Here is a 21818-nt window from a genome sequence, read left to right on the forward strand (position 1 = left end):
AGCCGCATTCACACGGACATAGTAGCGAGATGACGATCGCGATCCAATCTCGAGATTTTTTGTTGCAAGCGTTCACACGGTCAGAAATAGCGGGATAAAGATCGCGATCCAAATCTCGAAATTTGTACATCGCTAATTCGCATATATATATACGTGTGAATTCCACTGATGTCTTGGGAAAAGCATGAAATGTATTGATTTATGACCAGTGCTTCAAGCAAAATGTCAAGAAGGACAGAGTGAAAGGAAGATAGAGAGATGAAAGATGAAAAATAAAATCCATGAAGGAAATATTATACAGGAAAGATTTGGAGGCGACGTAGACATGCCATGTTCATAGTATTATACTCTACGGGAGGCTACAAAGACATAATTACGGGATGACACAAATGCAAAAATCCAAAGTCTTTATACTTCCCGATAGAGTATACAGCTCTTTCCTTTCCAAGTTTCAATGCTTAGTTTTGACTTAATAATTATGTGTCTGTTTTGGTTCATTCGACAGAGCTAGAGAAACAAACAGCTAATGATCTGCAAAATCATTTTTGCGAATACATATAAAAGAGGCGAATGGATACTGGTTATACCATAAACTAATAGAGAACTACAGATACCACGAAAGTTTGTGTACGTGTATGTATTTCAAAGAAGTATTTCATAGAAGTATTCTGAGACATATTCTATCCTTTTATGAGCGTGGAAGTCTTCTTGACATCTAAGAAGATTTTATCTACGGCCCACATGCATAACTTTACTCTGCATGTCGGTATCACATTTATTTCGGTGATACTAATCAGGAAACAAATAGCAAACAGAACTGAAAGGTATCCAATGACAAGAATCGGAGTCAAGGTTATTTTTTTCTTGCGTTTGAATGAAACGTAGAGCAAAACAGAAAGTGCAAAAATGTTCGTTAGATATCAGATTTATAAATCATCACGGATGGATAAGCGTATACGTTTCTATTGCTGGTAGATGTAGGCCTCCATAGCGAATTGATCTGGCCATGATACCGCATCATTCGATCTGCTGCAAGCACATATTGGGAATGACCGAAGACAACAGGGTTATCGTCACATCGTGACTGTCAGTTAGCGATCGCCTGAAAACATTTCAAAATTTTCATACTGGGCAAGAGCATGGCATCCACACGAGCTGTATATCAAGAGCCTAAACATGGTGTGTAAAAATTCACTTGGAGATCTGGAAATAGAGAACATCGAACGAACGAGCTCATTTTTCGTGGCACAAGCGGGAGCAGCGTATTGCGTGACAATTTACATTATGATAAGAGAGAATGAATATGTAAGAACTGGATAGTGATAGCATCAACTGTGGAAGTTGTTGCAGCAGTAACAGTAGCAGTAGTGATTGATGTTGAAAGTGTTTAAAAGTCGTAATATAGCAGCAGTACATCAGTAGAGGTTTTTCAGTAGAACCAGTGGTAGATGTACTAAAAGTGGTTGAACGAGAGGAGGAGGAGGAGGAGGAGGAGGAGGAGGAGGAGGAGGAGGAGGAGGAGAGAGAAGCAGTATAGAGGAGGTGGATGAGTAAGGGTAGGAATAGGAAGGTGTATCGTTACAGTAAAGATTGCCGGGTGCTGGCGCTGGTGCTGTCGTGTGAAGTAACACAAAACGATTTGCACGTTGTTGAAGAATATAGTTCATCAAGCTTAGCAAAAACAACACAAAGCAAAGGGAAAACAAAGCAAGACGAAACAAAATAAAGAACAGAATAAAAAAAGTAGCACTCTACCCGATGATAACAACAAAAACAGCAACAAACCACCACAAAAAGTTGAATTTTGTGTGTACGCATGAGTGTTTTTGCTTGTGTCTGCACGTGCCGTGTCTGTTATTTCTCAGGTTGTATTTCTTGAGCAATAGTACGACATCAGACGAACATGCTCATTTATCGTGGCGCAAGCGGAAGCAGCGTATTGTGTGACAATTTACATACTGATCTGATGGCAAATGGCATCTCCAAATAACGATTCAGAGGAGAACAAGTAAAAAAGGACGGGACAGACAGAGACAGAGAGGGTGAGATGGAAAAGAGAAGAGACGCCAAAACGAGCATTGGGACATTCTCAAACAATGCAATACCACGCAATTTGCGTAAATGTTTACGTAGAATTGCGCGAGTGTATGACTAAGATGGACTTGTACTTCAACTGCAGGTGACCTCCTGAGGTGGACACAAACCTTGGGCAGACAAGATTGGATGGAAGAAATAGTCAATCTATCTGCTTTGTACTAGTAGCCATCAAAAACTAGATACGCTCGTTTTTCTCGGATTGGCATTTATACACAAAATATAGAAGACTTTATTTGGTTGTACTCAACGCTATAGGTTCTGAGTGTCATTTCTGTCATGAGGTGGTCCTACTGTGAAATGTTCCTCTAACACCTATTTCAATATTCTCGCTTTCGTTTAAATAGCATTCTATACCAGATGCCTTCTTTCCCCATGCCTAAACTTCGGAAATATTCAAACTCTGAAATCCAAATACCATTGTATCCTATATAATGTGTGTAGGTTTTTGCTCTTTAGATATCAAATTTGTGTTGGTTCCGAAACAGTTGATCCTAAAGCCTTCAACCTATCCAAGACTTCTTGTAATATTTTGTTACCATGTATATATGTTGAGCAATACCAAAGTGCAAGTGTTTAGCAGGATATCTGAGTCGATCTCTGCAGACGAGACTATGAGCCCAAGCTGTCATGTATTTATGTCACTGTTTCAAAGTTATCTCAGTCTATAGCATGTTTGTCACATATCTCGTTATGGGATGGAGAAACGACAGTGCGTGTGCACGTGCCCAATCACCGTCAGGTATCAAAGGGGAATTCCCGGACCATTTAAAATTTTGAAGAGGAAGAGTGAAATCTTATAGGCACAACAATGGAATTTTGATCAAAATCGGATAAAGATTAATGAAGTTACGAAATTGTGAGGATCTGCTAGTTTTCACAAAACAGTAATTCTTGAACAGTGAACATGAATGTGCAAATGAGTGACTTGATAATGTCATTGCCTCACAACTTGCCATATAGTTTGTGCGCAAGCTCTTGAATCTTCCACTGTTTTTTTTTTGTTCAAACGCAATTATGCCCCAGTCTCAAATCCCGACGTATCTTACTGACCATTATTTTGACGTTATTCAGCCAGTAATACCATAATAGTGTACACTTTTATAGCAGAAGCATTGAATTTTGTTCTTTTTTCCCACAGTCGATTAAAAATTGTGAGGTAATTACATCATCAGTTCACTCATTTGCATATTGGGGGGGGGGGGGGAGGGTGACACTGTGCCATGGGGGCAGTGTGGCATAGTGGATAAGAATCATGACTTTCAATTCCCGTTCAGTGCTTGCTCCCTTTGACAAGATGTCTTTACCCACAATGTCCTTTTGGACCCATCAAGGTGTATAAATAGATACCTGGAAACGCTGGGGCAATAATAACGGGAGAACAGTGTCAACACTGAAGAGGCTACCCTGGATAGAAACAACAGTATTGTAATTATCATTAATATCAATTTTATTTCCATTATATTTTGATTATATTTCATATTTTCGAGATCTGTTTCGAAAAATCAGCCAAACTTCACAATTTCATAACTTCTCTGATTTCCATCCGATTTGATCAAATTTTAACTGTATTGCTCATAATATTTTAGTCTTTTTTTTCAGACTCACTTTTTAACTGACCGAGAATTCTCCTTTAATCATAATTATGACATGCCAGCAGGAATCCCTCAGTGCACGAAAAAGGAGAATGCAATTGTAGAAGAAAAGAGAAATCATCTGCCCTGATATTAACGGGTCATAAATTAGGAAGATTTTCGAGGAGCCCGTTTTAGCTGTTCTCCTATAATTGCGATCAGGTGATTTATGCTCGTGGGACTCATTACGTACGAATTAAGCTTCTCATTTACCTCCCCGCTGTGAGTGCATAGAAATATAGGACATTGTGACTTTAATCGTATTTCATATCCGAGCTAGTGTAGAACAAAAGGCGTGTACTGTGCCTTCTTCTGTGACGTCAGCACACTGTGACCACTGGCGACATTTCAATTCACAATTTCACGGGAATGATGAATTGTAGGAGACAGTGGTCAATAAGCATAAATTGTGCCAACTACGCAGAAAAGCACGAATTGATTTGCACATAAGTATATTAAATCTACCCGAAGTGTACACTGACTAATGTTTTGAATATAAGAGTTATATTGAAAGCAATGAAAAAAAAAACCACGAGGCGTTTCATTTCCTTGAATAGATATTTCATATAAATGACATACAGATGACAAAAGGGAATACTACTCTTGCTGGGAAGAGCATAGTGTGAAACAGTGCCAAATTTTTGAGCGTGTAGCGTTTTAGGCATGTGAACACTGTGTCCAGCAGTGTGTTCACAGCGTGCTAATATAATATATTTGACTCTATGAACACACTGTGTAAACAGAAGGCCTAGGGTTCGACACAGTGTGTTCAGAGATTCGACCATGTGGGCATACTGTGTGAACACACAGTGAGTATTATCGATGGATAATGCGGTCAATAGGACTGTGCATGGGTATGTAGTATAAGTGGATATTCTGGGTTTGAATCATTACTGGAGCTTTCATCATCGAACAAGATTTTTTTTCACACAAGTGTGTAAAGATGTGTAAATAGTTATACTGGGGTAATGATAATGGTAGGAACTAATCTAAAAAATGGCTACTATATCAAGATGCTGCTACCCTCGGTAATTAAAACCATCTTACTACAACGAAAACTATGTTTTGGTTTTATACAAATTAGTTTTATTATCAATATTACTATCACTGTTATTATTGTCCATATTATCATTATCATTGTTGTTTTCATTATCATCATCATCATCAACAACATTGTTAATATCATTATCACCTACGCTAATGTATCAAGCACCCTTGATTTGTCTCAGACTCAAAGTACCAAAGACTAGGCTGAAATCGAGAAGCCGCGTGGTTTTTGTTCGATCGGATGTGTATTTTGTTTGTAAACAACACATTTTGCAATCATGTATAATCTTATAACAATGCTTGTGATGAAATTCATCTTGAGAGCAGCAGAAATCCTTTAAGACTCTCTAATGCAATGCAGAGCATCTCTCAAGTGTCCCCTGTATGACTGGTGTGTGATTCCATGCGTCAAATTCCTGCTCTCATTATCAATAGGCGTGTTATCTCTTCGTCACGCTTGAGTCCCCATCTAAGAATATAAAAAATATCATCAACTCTGTTCCCTCATCCTGCTGGACGGAACCAGCGTAGACCGAGTTGGCAATTAAATCATCTAGACATGCCAAGACACTGATGCCAGTACAAAACACCCGCCTTTAATCGTGTGACCATAATACAAGGGAAAATGGGGCGATAATCCACACCGCTGTGTGACCAATCCCTAGCCCACTGCATCGGAAGGTACTTGCTCATAATCGTGTCCAACACAACTGTGACGTTCACTTTACGTAATCTCATCAGATCTAAAGGGCAGAGGCATTTTGTGGTCTAAACTTACCCTGAAAGTCATTAAATCTATTACTAACATTAGTATACTAGTAAGTGTTTTTAATTGTTCCATCTTCTTTCTATCTTTCAGCACTCAAAGCGATCGTGTTGGATAGTTTACTTTGATTTTTATACTTGTTGTACGTGACATTGAATGCTTATTGGCAAGCAATCACGGGACATACAGCTTTGATTTGGTGCACGTCTCGACTTCGACACCCATGAGTCGTACAGCCCACGAGTTCGGCACTAAGCAAATAAGGCCCATGAGTCCATCTCGGCAAACAAGGCTCACGAGTTCGACACTTTCGGCAAACAAGGCCCACGAGATCGACACATTAAGCCCCTTGGTTCGGTTTTGACCTAATGTCGAAATCGAGGGCCTTGTTTGCCTAGTACAGTATCAAACTTTTGGGCCTTGTTTGCCTTGTGTCAGACTCATGGGCCTTATTTGCCTATAGTGTCGACCCCATGGGTTGTATGACTCATGGACTTTTATTCACTGTCTGAATCCTGGGCCATATAACTCATGGGTGTCGGTCTCGTGGGATGACCCCCTTTGTAATCCCGCCAAAGGACAGAGCAACGAGAATAAAGTGCCTAGCATAGGGGGTCACATCCGCTACAGCCAGGGGACTCAAACCAGGGACCTTAAGATGGATAGTCTATGGTCTAATCCACTGAGCTACAACAGCTGCAACAGCTCCCCCTACTTCTACTCGTAGATGTGTTTGTTGTTGAAGAAATAGCATTCGATGATGATACAAGAGGATGAACATGCAGGAACTGTAGTGATAGCATCAACTGCGGAAGTTGTGGCAGCAGAAGTACACATGACGGTAGTAGTTGATATTGACGGCGTGTAGAAATCATAGTAGCAGAAGTAGCAGTAGCCGTTTTCAGTGAAACTAGTGGTAGATGAAAGAATAGTGGTTAATGGAGAAGGACAAGGAAGCAGGGAAGAGAAGTGAATGAAAGATGAAGATGACGAGAATAGAAAGGTATAGAGGAGGTGCATGAGTAGCAATAGGAGAATGAAGATGTAGTACCAGTGATCCATGTAAAGATCGCTGGTGCTGGTGCTGCCGTGTGAAGCAACGGTTACAGTCCCTTATTTCGAAGGTTCGTTATTATGAAGGTTCGTTAATCCGAAATGTGATAAGGTTTGTTATTCCGAAGGTTCGTTAATTCGAAAATGAAATAAGGTTCGTTATTCCGAAGGTTTGTTAATCCTAAAATGAAACACAGCTCATTATTCCGAAGGTTCGTTACGGACCCTATTTCATTGTCGGATCAACGAACCTTCGGAATAACGAACCTTCAGAATAACGCCACAAATGTTCGGATTAACGAACCCTTTTTCATTTTCGGATTAACGAACCTCTAGGTATAGGGAATTTGTGTGTTTCGGATTAACGAATCTTCGGAATAACGAACCTTCGGAATAACGAACAGCACCCTGAAGCAACATAGGACGATAACCATTGGTACGTTCTTGAAGGATAGTTCATCAAATTGAGCAAAACAACATCAACAAGAGCAACCACCCAACCTAATGATAACAACAACAACGATAAACCACAGCAAATGTTTTGTTTTTATGTATGCCTGAGTGTGTGTGTTTGTATGTGTGTATGTGCGTCTGTGATTGTTCAGGTCATTTCTTGAGTGATGATAAGCTTCAAATACATCAGTGTTTCAAGCTTGTGTGTGTTTTAATTTCACCTTACCTTATTTCATGCCTTTTGAGCAGTCAGACTGAATGAGAAAGGGGCATTATAAATACTACCTATAATAATAATAATGATAATAATAATAACAATGATATACATGATAATAATTATGATAATAACAATAATGATAATAATAATGGTAATGATAATAATAATTATTATTATTATTACTATTATCATTATAGTTATTATTATCATTATTATTATTATTATTATTATTATTATTATTATTATTATTATCATTATCATTATTATTATTAAGTTTGTCGTAAAACGTGTTGTCTAGATTATGGAATCACAGCAATCAACATGCTCTAAATTTCCTTCAACCCCCTCCCTCACTTGCCAGGTTTTGTCCAAGCGTTCTCCTGTTTCTCGTGGCCACCGTCCCGTCGCTGTGGTTACTGGAGATGTCTCTGTTGTCCGATCGGCTGGAGTACCGACAGCACAATGGCGGGAACTGCATCTCGCCCGAGGAAGCTGGACTGAACGAGACACAGCTTGTCGGGGAGATCATCTCAGGGGTAAGCAGCTAACCAAGAAATTTAAGTACAAATAATAGTCCATTTTCTGTTTCGGTTAAATCCCCAGTTTAGCAACATAGTTATCATATAAACTTACTCAAATAATAAAATCCCCCCCCCCCAAAAAAAAAAAAATGATAAGAAAAATAAGAAAACTGAATGGAAGAAGATGAACATGGGACATTAAGTAGACAAGATTAGACATTGTATCAATTGGCTTCTTTTCGTCGAGGCTTATCCCTTTCTGCCTCTGTTGGGATGACTTCTTCTTTTTTTTAAAGATAAAGTTTGACTAAGGTGGACCAACCGTCAGCTCGTGGTGAACTGTTTTTTTTTTTATCAAACGAAATATAATGTGACATGATGACTAATGATTTTCAGGCCTATTTCGATGGCTTTTGAAGTTAGCAAACCAATTCCAAATGCGCAAATGAAATTCATCAACTTTAAGGTGATTTTTTTTTTTTACTTAACAGACTTAAACATATGAAATTCATACCCAACCTGTATTGAGTGAATGTCAAAGGCCTGTTGTCCCATATCAGATATCGTTTTCCTCGATGAAAATATCTACGTCAGTCAGAGTCCCCTCAAACACTTCCTGTTAACCTTTCACCTTTCCCACACCAGTTAAAGGTGAACCTATTCCTGTCCGCCCAAAGCTGGTCGGTGGCGCTGCAGCAGGCTTTGCTCTTCGTCCTCATCCTCGGTCGCTGGCTGCTGCCAAAGGGGGACCTAACCCGGGATCAACTGTCCCAGCTCCTGCTGGTCTACATTGGGATCGCGGCCGACATCTTGGAATTCGTCACGGAGGGACTGAAACTGGAACAGGTAATAAATCTCAGATGTTGAGATGAGGCTTGTGCATGTATTCCTAATGAAAGGGACTTACATTTCTATAAGGAAATCAGATCAAACGTTTGGTCTTAACAAATGTGTTCATACTTTGAGCGTTCTTTAATTGATTGACAAATATACATGGGTATAATTAATGTGATATTTCTACTACACACACACACAACAACAACAACAACAACAACAACAACACATATATATATATATATTTTTTTTTATGTAGACCTATATATATATATATATATATATATATATATATATATATGAGATATGAGAAAGGAAGGAGAAATTGGTGCGTAGCTTTGACATCATTATTCCTCTTACTGTTCCTCCTTTTTGGAAAAGCGCAAGAGTTGAAAAATTGGTCTTCGCTGGGAATCGAACCCGGTCTTTGGCATGGAACGCCAATGCCTTAACCGCGCGGCCACGGAGACGTCATAGCGATTCAGGCAGACCCAAGCTCGAATACCCGACGGACACAACCTTTCAACTCTTTATGCGCACGTTCCTTTTTGGGGCAGAGAGTTATGAATAACAACCAGCCGCGTGCCTCAGCTGGATCTGCAATGAGATTCACGTAGCGGTGAATTGGGATAATGTTGTAGCGGTGACTTCTTTCGCAAAAGTATATAATATATATATATATGTGTGTGTGTGTGTGTGTGTGTGTGTGTATGTATGTGTGTGTAAGACATATGTACATTCTTTTAAAGAACAAGCATGTTCCTCTGACAACCGTACAATTACATAATCAAACAAACACATACCCATGCAATACTAGCAAGTAAACATTGCTTTTAGATAGCACGCTGATATTCACGACGTGCGTTTTTGAAAGTAGTTTTTGTAATTGTTTTTGTTTTGCTAACGTGTCATCCCCTTCTTATAAATGGTGTAGTAAAAGTAGTGGACAAATCAGGAGAAGTATCCTTTAATGATCTTCCATTCTTTATCAATTCATTCCTGTCAATCAATTCGTTAACATCGCTAACTGCTCTACTTAAATCATCATACAAGTTTCGAAGTTGCAGATAGCGATGAAGGAGAGAGGGGAGGGGTGTCGCTTTTAAGAGATACACATGCAGCACTGCCGTGGTATGCAGCGGTACACCAGGCTTTGGCATTTACAGTACATCAATAATTAGGTTATTACATGTTGCTTGCTAATGCGAATCTCGATCATAATTAGACAGCAGATAATCGGCATGAGTACACTGCAGGGAGGGATACTCACGCCACTTCCGGTGAGCTGGTAGACCATTAGGCTAATAGACTCGTTCCCAAGGTTGAGGGTTTGGTCCGCCCGAGTGGAATGTACTTTGTGTTCAGTATGCCAAAGGCCCTCTTTCTATCCAAAGGGACCTTTTCTCCGCAAAGGGCCCTTTTCTCTCCAAAGGACCCTTTCTTTCCAAAGGACCCTTTCCTCTCCAACATATCCAAAGGGCTCTTTTCTATCCACTCTTAATGGGCTACATCTTCATTGCTGACGTAAACACATTTGCAGATAAGGTATCATTATAATTGTCATCAGCAACCATATTTTCATCCAATATGGTTGCGATGATTGTGAATAACTAATATGAAAACGTTCACTGAGTTTAGTATGTAGAATGCACAAACTCAATGCTGCAATGTGAACATAGCCTTTAAAGACAGAAGTCAAACTATACATTACACATACTACATTCCTATATAGTGACATTTGGGTGCAATGGTTTGGTTTACATTACCAAAGATACAACTTTCCTTCCTTACAAATCCTCACCCCTTAATTAAGCAATGCTATGTAGTTAACAATGAAGTGTTCTGTGGCTTTTTTTTTTCACAAGTTTCGCTAATGGCAACTGATTGACTAGCGTCCATGTCGCCTTTCCAGCCACAGTGCAAATGCCATCAACATTCATTAATTGTAACGTTTAGCGGAACGCGGCGCTAATGAAAATGGGTTGCTCCTGTTCCATGAGAGTATGATACCATGCTCTTATTAATCCCTGTTAAGTTTTAGATCGATATGCCTGATGTGATGTGCCAACAAGAGCTGCGATTTTTTTATCCAGCTATAGTGAAGGGCGTTAGCTCGATTTCCGTGATTTAAAGGTAGGAACGGGTCTATAGGGCAGTTACCCCCCTGGGCAATTACCCCGGACCCTTCCCCTGGCCCTAATGTTTATCCTAATCCTGAACCTAATCCTAACCCTAACTCAAACTCCTAACCCTAAACCTAACCCTAACCCTAATCTTTACTCTAAACTTACCACTAACCAGTATTTAGCCGGGGGTAATTGCCCTCTTGGGGTAATTGCCCGGATACGGGTAGAAACCAATCGTACAGCAACTCCTACAAATACGTTACAAAAACCATCTAACAGTAAGCGCGTTGGATTCATCACTATTTATATATAGGTATAAAGCTACCACTGTTTCTGTAAATGTTTCTCTTTCTTACTAATCCAAACTCACCATTATTGTGGATTTTAGCTTTTGCGTTTGTTTTGTTTTGAAAAATATTGATGTCATGACAGACTGCGTTCTTATCGCAGAAGGACCACTGTGCATTACGTACATTTGTGCTGATAAATCTATAATGAATAAAATAAGGACAGGTAGGCTGCAGGTTTAGGGTTCAAATAAGACCGAACAGGAGTGTCCTTTTGCTATATTGACTATATTCTTCGGACATCTTCATGCTTACTTACGCATGATTTTGCAAGTGACTTGCACTGCAATTTATCACCATCATCAACGACAACAAGAGCAGTGCCAACAACCAAAATGAAACATAACAGCAAGAACTAAATGACAATGACGTAATGTGAGAGGTGACTTAAAGCATTCATATACATTATTCTACAGCCATAATATTGACTCAAATTGAGCGCTCGTCAGCTGGGTTACATGATCTATTCACCTTGCTATAACCTGTCAAGTTTAGACCCGAGGGAGCGGTGATAGGACTGATTCCACAGCCGTAGTTACGGATCCGACTGATTCTCATTTGTTGGGCAAGTTTGGACCACGACGCCACGCTGTGACCATCATTCAGTAACAATGAACAATAGATCCGACATTTCCAGATCATTTTCTCAAAATTTTGATGAAAAGCCAACACTCACATACACACGCACACATTGAGCAGTTGTGCTAAGCTTCGACACACTTTCATGTGACATTGAACGGTCCCGTAACATTTGGCACACGACGCTACTGTTGTTTTATTCTCATTTTTATAACATCTATTTGTGTGTTTACAAATGTTGTTCCCATTTGCCTTCGATTTGGCTTTTGCCGACCACATCAAACTATCCTGGTCAAAGTTTGCTTTCAACAAAGACGTTAAGACGTGAACCCTGAACGGAAGATGCTGTTAATGGATGATATTGTTTGAAGACGAAGAGTGGCGGGGAAAAATGTTACTCATTGCAGGTTAATCATACTTAACATCGTTTTGCCCCTTCGCCTTTATCTCTCTCTCTTTGGTCCTGTAGGTTCGCTGCAACCGCATTATGGTTATCTGCATTTTGTCACTATGGACATGGAGCCTTCTGCAATTCACCTTAGGACTTACGGCCACCAAGGCGAGAAAACCTCGAGTGGCGGGAACCAGCCAACGAAAGAAAAAGAAAGACGATGCCCCAAAGGTAGCCCCAGGAGCAATGAAATTGTTAATTGTCTTCTTATTTTGATAGAAATGCCATTTCATGATTCTTGTTTATTGCTATTTACATTTTTTTTGCCTATTTATCAATCACATACCTTGTTAATAATTTCATTTTCATTTATCGAAGTTTTGAGTGTTTCCTCCTTCGGGCATGAAACCAAGGGGGCATTTCATCAAGCGTTTTGTCCGACAAATTTATCGGGCGAATTTGCTGTCAGTCAATCAGATGATAGGGTTTCAGTAGCTAATGAAAATTTGTCAGAAAGAAAAAAAAAATCTGACAAAATGCTTCATCAAATGCCCCCTGGCCAGGCCTTCATCACTATCGTGAACCCTGTACAAACCATCGCCACAAAACAAGACTTGATACAGTTTCCAAACAGGTAGCCAGTGGTACTTACAAAGTTAAGGGTATCCAAGAGAAAAGGAAGTCTAGATATTGCTTCACTGTAAAAACATCGGTGTTAGATTTAACACCACGGGTGTTAAATCTAACACCGATCAAACTTCAATAAAGGACCACACAGGTGTTAAAAATGCACTGTGATGGTGTTGAAAAGTGTTCACCTGACACTTCGTGGTGTTAATTTGACACTGTACCTGGTGTTATTTTGACACTGTACTGGTGTTAATTCAAAAATGACACCACATGGTGTTGATTTGATATTTGTTGGTGTTAATATCAATGGTTTAACACCCGTCCAGCTTCAATAAGAGACCACACCAGCTGGTGTTACTTTGGTGTAAATTTATTTTCACATTTTTTTCAAAAATCTAGTATTTTAATGTAAAATTCTTGATCGTCTTGTTTAAATTAAAAATCAACAAGAAGTGCAGTTACTAAGAAACTCTTCAAAAAAACAATTTAAAATTTGGAAATGACACCCGGAGGTGTTAATTTAACACCATAAATGAGCACCGAAAATTTAACACCAGCTCGGTGTTCACTATTTAACACCGGACTTTTTGCAGTGTTCCTAACATTTTGATGAATGTCTTGGGGAAGACAAAAAAAATAACAGACCAAAATGAACAATCCGGATTTCCAACTTAATCAAATTTCGAGGCTGCTATTTGAAGGTTTGAAAGTAATAGATACCCTTTTTAGGAAATGCCGAACAGTGAATAATTTGCCATTTACCCCTGTCCGGGCGATAAAAGCAACAGGTAATTTTCTGTGTCGCAACAAATTTGAGTTCCCTAATCGACACCATACATAGAGCTCTTAAAGGCATGCATTGATATCGAGAATCATGATAGGTTGTTTCTTTTCCATTACCTTATTATCACACGTCCTCGGATATGTCAATAAATTCTAAACACATTCTAAAGTTTTTATCAGTAATGCATTACGTTGATTTTCTGTTTAATTTGAAGCGAATCGTCGTTTCTCTCGCGATTGATTTTTCCTCGCTCCAAGTGCACATAACTTAAAAATATCTCACATCAAAAAGGAGAGCTTGAGCCGACAGCATCGCGGATTTCAGCTGCAGACATTAGATTAACTTGACTAAAAGTGGGTCAACTACTTGTTAGGACTTAATAGTGTCCACTTCAGTAGGTCGTTTCAATTATTGCACTCGCGATGTCCACGTGCATTTGGCTGTTTGGGCACTTTCGCCCCTGACAGCAGAATGGTGATTTTCAATGTAGGTAAAGCGCACCTTTCATCTACTCCTGGGTATGATACTGTAAAATATATTTTCTTCCATCTCTCTATCTCTCTATCAATCAATCAATCCATCCATCTATCTATCTATCTATCTCGAATAGTCCTTTCATTATTTGACCATATAGCTTCTTCTCTTCAGTCAAACCATGGAGCTACAATGTAGCTCCATGGTCAAACACAATCATGATGATGTACCGTAATCCTATAATATACTGAGATGAATACAAGGTCACCATGAAAGCTATGCTTTTCTTATCAAGATAATCTTCTGTATTTTCCTCCAACGCTCCTAAGTATTATTCAAGTACTAGTATAATGTCCGTGTTTCTCCTGTATTGTATTCATTTTCTTTGCTCAATTTTTCACTAATAGATATAATATCGTCATATTTGACGCAATGTCACACCAAGAAATAATTTCAAAACACTTATGCCTCTTATTATGTTTATATGCCTTTCCGTTCTGTTATTGTATAATAATGATTCAGCAGAAATGAAATCAGAACATGATTAAGATTTCATGTGGGCATTTACCTTCATTTGCACTCATGAGATGATAATGTAGCATACATCAGCACAAGAATGTAATATTGCTGCTTTTTTAATGCATAATAATAGGGGCTCTATCCAAGAATCAATATCTGCTCCATTTAACATTTCCCGCCTTTTTATTATCGAACCCGACAACAGGTGACGTACTGCTGTGAGACGGAAGTGTGGGGTATAATGGCAACAGTCATCATGCAGGACGGGCCGTTCCTGACGATGCGCCTCTATCTCCTCACCGTTGAGGACGCTGTCAACCACATGATGATCTTCTTCACCTGCAAGAACATGCTGATCATGCTCCTCCAGGTCTACCGGCTGCTCGTCATCTGCATCGAGCGGCCGGAGACCCAGTCGTCGTCGATAGTCCGCACGGTGGTGCGCTATCGGGATCGCAGCCGCCGCTACGTCACGGAACACGCCAACGAACGACGACGCCAGCGACAACTCCACCACGACCTGAAGTGAGCTTGAAGCATTAAAATCAGTGGTTATTTCTTCTTTGTGATATCGATTCTTCCTGCTTATCATTTTTTTGTTTGATCTATTAAGGAACAATAAAACTTATTGTTGTAATGTTCCTTTTAATGTGCTTGTATATATTAATCTTTAGAAGAATTATAAAGGTGAATATAAACTGGAGCAATGAAGAAACTTTGTATTCATGCTTACAACATAACACAGTGGAAGAAGGAGCACATATCCTACAAGGAATCTTTTCTAAAGCTTATCGTCAAATTCTACTCTTTTCTAGTCGGCGGCCATTTTGTTTACATGCCACATTGATCTGAGAGAATATATCTTGTATGTGTTTGTGTGTTATTGGTGAGAAAGTCCTGATAGTTTTAGCAGTGACGTAAACTACGAATTTAACCTAAAACAGGAGTTACATGAAAGAAGCTACAAATGTTTCTGACAATATCTTTTTCTATGTCGTGGTTGTTTTCAGGTTGCGCAACCGTGACCACAAGTCGAGCCCTAAGCACAGCGTGTCACAGCACCGACTGATCCCCGATATCGACCCCCTGACTCCCGGCCAGGCCATGCCTCTCTTGCCTGCCTTCCCCCTCACTCTCATCACGGGGCAAGAACGAGGCACTGGTGACGGCGGCGACGACAAGATGAACGACCAGGAGCAAGACGTTGAGAGGCAGCGGCCGGCTGCTGACATCGTCGATCAGAGGGAAGAGCTTTCCGACTACGACAACGCCACGTCAGAATTCAACGGCCAGTTCGCAGAGTCTCAAGCGGAGCGACCGACCACGAACGTTTCAGTACACGACGAGTCTCATCCAAAGTCGTTTTGACGTTAATCCGAATTTAAGTTATCCCTTTTGTGAAGCAAAACATTATTCTTACACGAAGTTTGTATCTAGCTCCATGAACTTGTTTAGAAAACTACTGTTTCTACGCAGTGCGAAATCTCATATACGTAGATAGTGTTTATTGATTCAAAGATGGTGTCTTTAGATAGTAGTTAGGTAGTAAAACTAGGATAGAATACGCTTTTTGCTTTCTTCTCCATACCATTTCTGCTTGTATATGATTTGATTACGATATTGTTATTATGTGCGAATTGAGAATGGCTGGAACATTTAAAGAAAAGTGCACGTAATCTCTGTTTCCATGAATGTTCATGAAGCTTTATATTCTGTGTTTTCAGATGAAAATATTTGACTTGCTCAGAGGAGAACGTAGCCTTTTGTCAAGGCCCTCTCGCTGTAATGGGCGAGCGAAGCGAGCCCAGCCGAGCGCGCCAGCGCAACCCCACTCAGCTGGGCTCTCTTCACCATACAGCGAGAGGGCCTTGACAAAAGGCTAAGGAGAACGTTAATCGGACACTTCTGGGAGGGAGCAGGGAAAGCTTTCTACTGCGCTTAATCATGTTGATGCGAAAGAATATGACGAGGTTAAACCACTTTCCTATCATGCCGTGCTGTTTCACTTGATTTTATTCCCGTTGTTTTTGAATCCCTTTGGTCAGATGAATAAATGGAAATCCCGTGTGTGAGTTAGCCACGACTCACGCACGTAAAAGATCCCACTTAATACATTCATCTCAAAAGCAGGATGTGGATAACCCGGTGAAGTGGTCCACCTACCTACCTACCCACACAAGAAAACGGGCGAAAGATGCCGACCCTCGTGGTTCATCCAAGGTGACTAGCAATAGTCAGCAAACGGTATCAACCAGGCACATTGTACCATAAGCTTGAACGAATGAGATGAATAACATGAATGGCTTCATTAGCCACCCCCCCCCCCCCCCAAAAAAAAAAAATGATATGCTTTGTTCCCTTACGTTGATTGTTTGTTCTATGCGGGACATAGATATGTGAATGGTGGAAGGACCAAAATTTGATATAGCTTGGAATATCATAGTTCTCGTCATTTACAGGACTGGAAAATACCATTACATCTCCACAAATCGCACAATAGCTGATCCTTCTGATGTAGTTACACTCAGAAATCGTTAGTGCATCTACTAACCTTTATGAGTACTATAATTCATATGAACGCAGCATACAAGTTATCATGATTATCCTGACTCAGATGTCAATGTGACAATCAAACCATTATCAATGGGTTTTTATCTTTGGAAGAAATTCTAAACCATTCACTCTTCAAGTGCTGTAACCACATCGTTGCAGCTATGACTGTCACGACTGTGTAGACAGAGAAAACCCACACCGTAACTTCTTTTGCTAGTTTTTTTTTTTAATTCTGTTATTCTTTTCACCCTTAGCTGATGTTACGATACTACTACACTTGTTTCCATTGTGCTTTTATTATTACAACTTCAACTATTAGCGCTACGTTACTATCGCTACTACTGCAACCACTACAAGGCAACAACAACGAGATTATTCTGTTATTATTTTCACCCTTAGCTGATGTTACGATACTACTACAATGGTTTCCATTGTGCTTTTATTATTACAACTTCAACTATTAGCGCTACGTTACTATCGCTACTACTGCAACCACTACAAGGCAACAACAACGAGATTATTCTTTTGTTATTTCCACTATTACTATTGCAATCGTGTTATTGCTATCTACTACTGCTACTGCTGCTACTGTAAGACTACTACTTCTGCTGCTCTCACGACTAGACTATTACTCCTTCCTCTATAACCATCACAATTACTACTACCGTTAATAATTCTGCTACTCATGCTACTACTAATACTATCACTACTATTACTACCAAGTCACCAAAGTAGGCCAACCACTATTTCGACTAGCTACAAAATCTTATAGGTGTACCACTATCGCTGCTGCGATTACTTTTGCAACAGCTTCTGCTACGACTGCTATTACTGCCACCGCCACTACCACCACTACTACTTCTACTACTACTACTACTACTACTACTACTACTACTGCTACTGCTACGACTACTGCGACCACTACTACTACTACTACTACTGCGACTACTACTACTACTACTACTACTACTACTGCGACTACTACTACTACTACTACTACTACTACTACTACTGCTGCTGCTGCTACTGCTACGACTACTGCGACCACTACTACTACTACTACTGCTGCGACTACTACTACTACTACTACTACTGCTACTACAACTTCTACTTCTACTTCTATGACGACGACTTATACGACTGCCGCTGCTACTATACTACTACTACTTCTACTTCTACTACTACTACGACTGCTACTACTACTACTACTGCTACTACTACTACTACTACTACCACTACTACTACTACTACTACTACCACCACCACCACCACCACTACTACTACTAGTAGTAGTTCAGCTGCTGATGCTACTGCTACTTCTGCTACTACTACCTACCACCACTATTTGCATTGTAAAACTTATACTACTACTGCTGTCTTTGCTACTGTCATTTCTACTTCTGTTGAAAATTACAAGTTTTCTTCTGTCAAGTAACTGTCCTTTTGGGACCTGAGTTTTATCAGATACCTTGTGTCACGAATAATGTGCAGCATTGACCGCGCCTGTAATAGAAATCTATTTCAGGGCACGATAATGATTTCATCAAGCCAATATAGCTTGTATCATAAGCTGCACGAGCTGCAGTGGGTCAGTGGATAAGATCGCGAGCTATCTATCACGAGGCCCTAGGTCCGAGTCCCCTGGCTATCATACAGCGGGTACAGTGTGCCCCTATCTAGGCAAGGCTCTCTATCTCCGTTTCCTAGTCCTACGAAGGAGACTTGAAGCCTTGTTTGGCTGTTTTTCTTGCGATAACTCATTGATTCCTTTGTCATCACGTAAAAGAAAACAGTTCAATTCCATTAGATTAAGCTCTGTGAATAGCGAAAACTCTAGTCGTGGCATTCAGAGTGAGATATTGACAGCAAAGTTCCGTTTATATCAAGAACGTCTTTCAAAGTGCTGATAGTATGTATAATGTATATAATATGTCAATGTGTTTCATGATACATCAACTTCATTTGTATATGAACCATCTCCTTCTGGGCATAATAAAGCCTTAAAGTTACTTCACGAGGTCATGATATATAATATGGAAAAGACGGATCTAAAAGCTTTACAGTAATTGTAATAACATTGCAAATCTTTGTACTATCAAAGGACTTAATGAATCAAAATGAAAATAAAAGTCTAATTTCAAATAAAAATGATATAATGACATTTCAGGAGAGTGATAACGACAGAAAAGTACGTTCTCCGATCTGTGAAATGCTTTTGTTCTGCATTTGTATTCGATATTGGTAATGTGTGAATAGAGCAGAATATAAGAAGGGAACATGGTTTATGTAATGCACACTAAGATTGCGGTGAAGCACGAATCCACGGGGGCTTGAGAGTAATTGAAACAAGAGAAAGTGATTTCGACTAGGGATGAGCCAGGAGCTATGTGAAGGGTCAGACAAGGGAATGAAGCTTGGAATGAAGGAAATGACGATATTTTCACAGTGACGATGATGAGTTGATATTTCATGAGCAATACCCGGAACGATTTCAAGCAATGGTGTTCAGAATTTTCTAGAGTTACTCTATAAAAATCACGTTCACTTCAGGAGCTTTATCGACAATGTGTCCCAATTTTGCAACGGATTAAAAGTAGGAAATAGTAGTGAGCCTTTTGCCAAATACAGTAGCAATAAACTTGACGCTATAGACAGCGCACTGACACCTTTTCCACATCTTTTTGTCCCCAATTCTGTCTTCCGCATTGTCACACTTCAACGATTGATGCTTTCTTTCTCCTTTCCAAAAGGTTTGGCAAATATTTGTCCGGAGTCGTGTCAACCTGTCTTTCAATGTAGTAAGTGGTAGAAGATTCCCAATGAGTTTTGTAAAGAAAGGCGTGATAATGGAAATATCAATAAAGAAATATGAAAATATCGAAATACTCCATCGTTTTGACTTAACGTTAACTCTCAAGAGCAATCGGACAGTTATTGTGACCAAAACCTGTTTATGACAGCTGTCTGAAATGTGCATCGAAAAATTCATTACGCTCATATCTTCTTGATCATGTTGGAGAGAAAATCCAAAGTGGATACCTGATTACCTTCTGAGAAATAATAACACTTTAAACTGTCGCCGATTCCATTGCGTTATCATACGTTGCTTACCATATTGATATCTAGGAAATTCAGTAGTCGAAATGTTTTTGTACTCAACTTGATTTTCGTGTGTTAATTTTACTCACAGAATGGTCTTTTAAAAATACATTTAATTCTGAAAGATAAGCGAAAAATATTAATTACTTTTTTTTCTTCTGAAGTAACAAATATTCTCAAGCTGTGATGTGTGATGCACCGATGGATTGCAGTTTTATCCATCCAGCCATTGCAGGAATGTTAATGTTTTCACTTTGAATTGTGCCGATATCTCGAAATGAGGTTTGTGTCATTTGAGATATTGAAAAATCATTGAAAACTATTGAAAGAAAAAAGAAGAAAAATATGTATCTGGATACTTATTACTCTTGTTATCATTGTGACATAAAGACGGTAGTGCAAGTACTACCTGCAACAATTGATCTTCCAAATAACATGAATAATGATAATGTAATTGCAAAGGAGAATAACTGTGCAAAGTCATTAAAGGTGGGGATCTTTTTTCAGTGATTACACTGCATTTGCACTGTAGACGTGCTAAGATTGTCATGGCGAATCTTCCAGACGAGCGAAACGGAAACATTCGAAGAGGATTTGAGTGTTAACAAAATTTCATATTTATACCTCATCAAAAAAAAAAAAGGAATGACAACTGAAAGCTGTAGGCTTATTAGCTCAAAACAGAGCTTGCCGAATCTCTGTAAAAATAGAAAGAAAAGAGTTGCTGACAATTTAGCCTATGTCAGGTATATACTTCAGGTAAACAATATATGCCACATGGTTATATTTCTCGTGCAATCTTAATGTACATGCATACCTGTTGAGCCTGTATATAAATACCAGCGATATTAGACTTGAATCCATAGGAACACACGCAAATCAGATTTCAAAACAAAACATTCTATTTAATCAGGGTTACCATGCTCCAATAACAAATGCGAGTCGTATGCACATGACGATTGTGTTCCGACCAGGATTTTAATTCAAACACTTAATCTACTCTCCCCACTGTCATAGAATAAATGGCGACAAGGCAATCTTTAATATCTTAATCCTCATTCGCTTTGTTTTCCAGTGTATACGTATCAACTACCATTATGCCGATGTGTAATCGTGTAGCAAATATTTTTTGCAGTCTCTTTAAAATGCAACTGCAGTGGTTGAAGTGTTGCCATCGTGCTGAAGTGCCCTAATTCTAATTGACCATACTCGGCTTCAGATCTTTTTTTTTTTTTTTTGGTCAAGGTCTAAGTTCACCAAGATTGCTATTTCATTTAGCGAAGGTGTTGTAATGTTATTTGAACATAGCTGACGTTACAGGCATCATAGCTCGACAGTGATCGACGTTTGAGTTGATTAGTGTCTAAAGACACGTTGCCCACGCCTATTCAAGTAAGACGTTGCACTGCCGGTGACAGCACACGCAGCAGATGACAACAATTACTGTTCTTCTACTTTAATATGACATGCGTTTGCTACTAAGTATTTGAATATGATTACTGCAATATGTGTTACAAAAAAGAAAACTAATGCATTTTGAGTGAAACTTAATCGAATCAGTATGTACTGGTATGGGCCCTAATTGATTTGTTTCTGTTGTAGACGTATTGTGTGTACTACATGATTACTTTAGTAGGAGAATACGTAGATATTACTTCTTTATCTATTTATTTCACGTTGTTATTTTTATGATAAAG

At 39.3% G+C, this 21818-nt stretch overlaps 1 protein-coding gene across 1 annotated transcript in view; it reads left to right on the top strand.

Annotated features, from left to right (window-relative positions):
• Nucleotides 1-16232, top strand: part of LOC139719943 (transmembrane protein 26-like) — a 42609-nt gene extending 26377 nt beyond the window's left edge. Inside the window, exons 2-6 of the mRNA XM_071631323.1 lie at nucleotides 7626-7800; nucleotides 8431-8631; nucleotides 12141-12293; nucleotides 14675-14994; nucleotides 15480-16232. Coding sequence (XP_071487424.1) covers nucleotides 7626-7800; nucleotides 8431-8631; nucleotides 12141-12293; nucleotides 14675-14994; nucleotides 15480-15837 — 1207 coding nt within the window. The 3' untranslated portion in view covers nucleotides 15838-16232. The remainder of the gene's footprint in view (nucleotides 1-7625; nucleotides 7801-8430; nucleotides 8632-12140; nucleotides 12294-14674; nucleotides 14995-15479) is intronic.
• The last annotated feature ends 5586 nt before the right edge of the window (nucleotides 16233-21818 follow it).

The sequence above is a fragment of the Diadema antillarum genome, unplaced genomic scaffold, assembly GCF_040938485.1.
Source record: "Diadema antillarum isolate AM-2024a unplaced genomic scaffold, OU_Dant_1.0 scf00000117, whole genome shotgun sequence".
Taxonomy (NCBI): Eukaryota; Metazoa; Echinodermata; class Echinoidea; order Diadematoida; family Diadematidae; genus Diadema; species Diadema antillarum.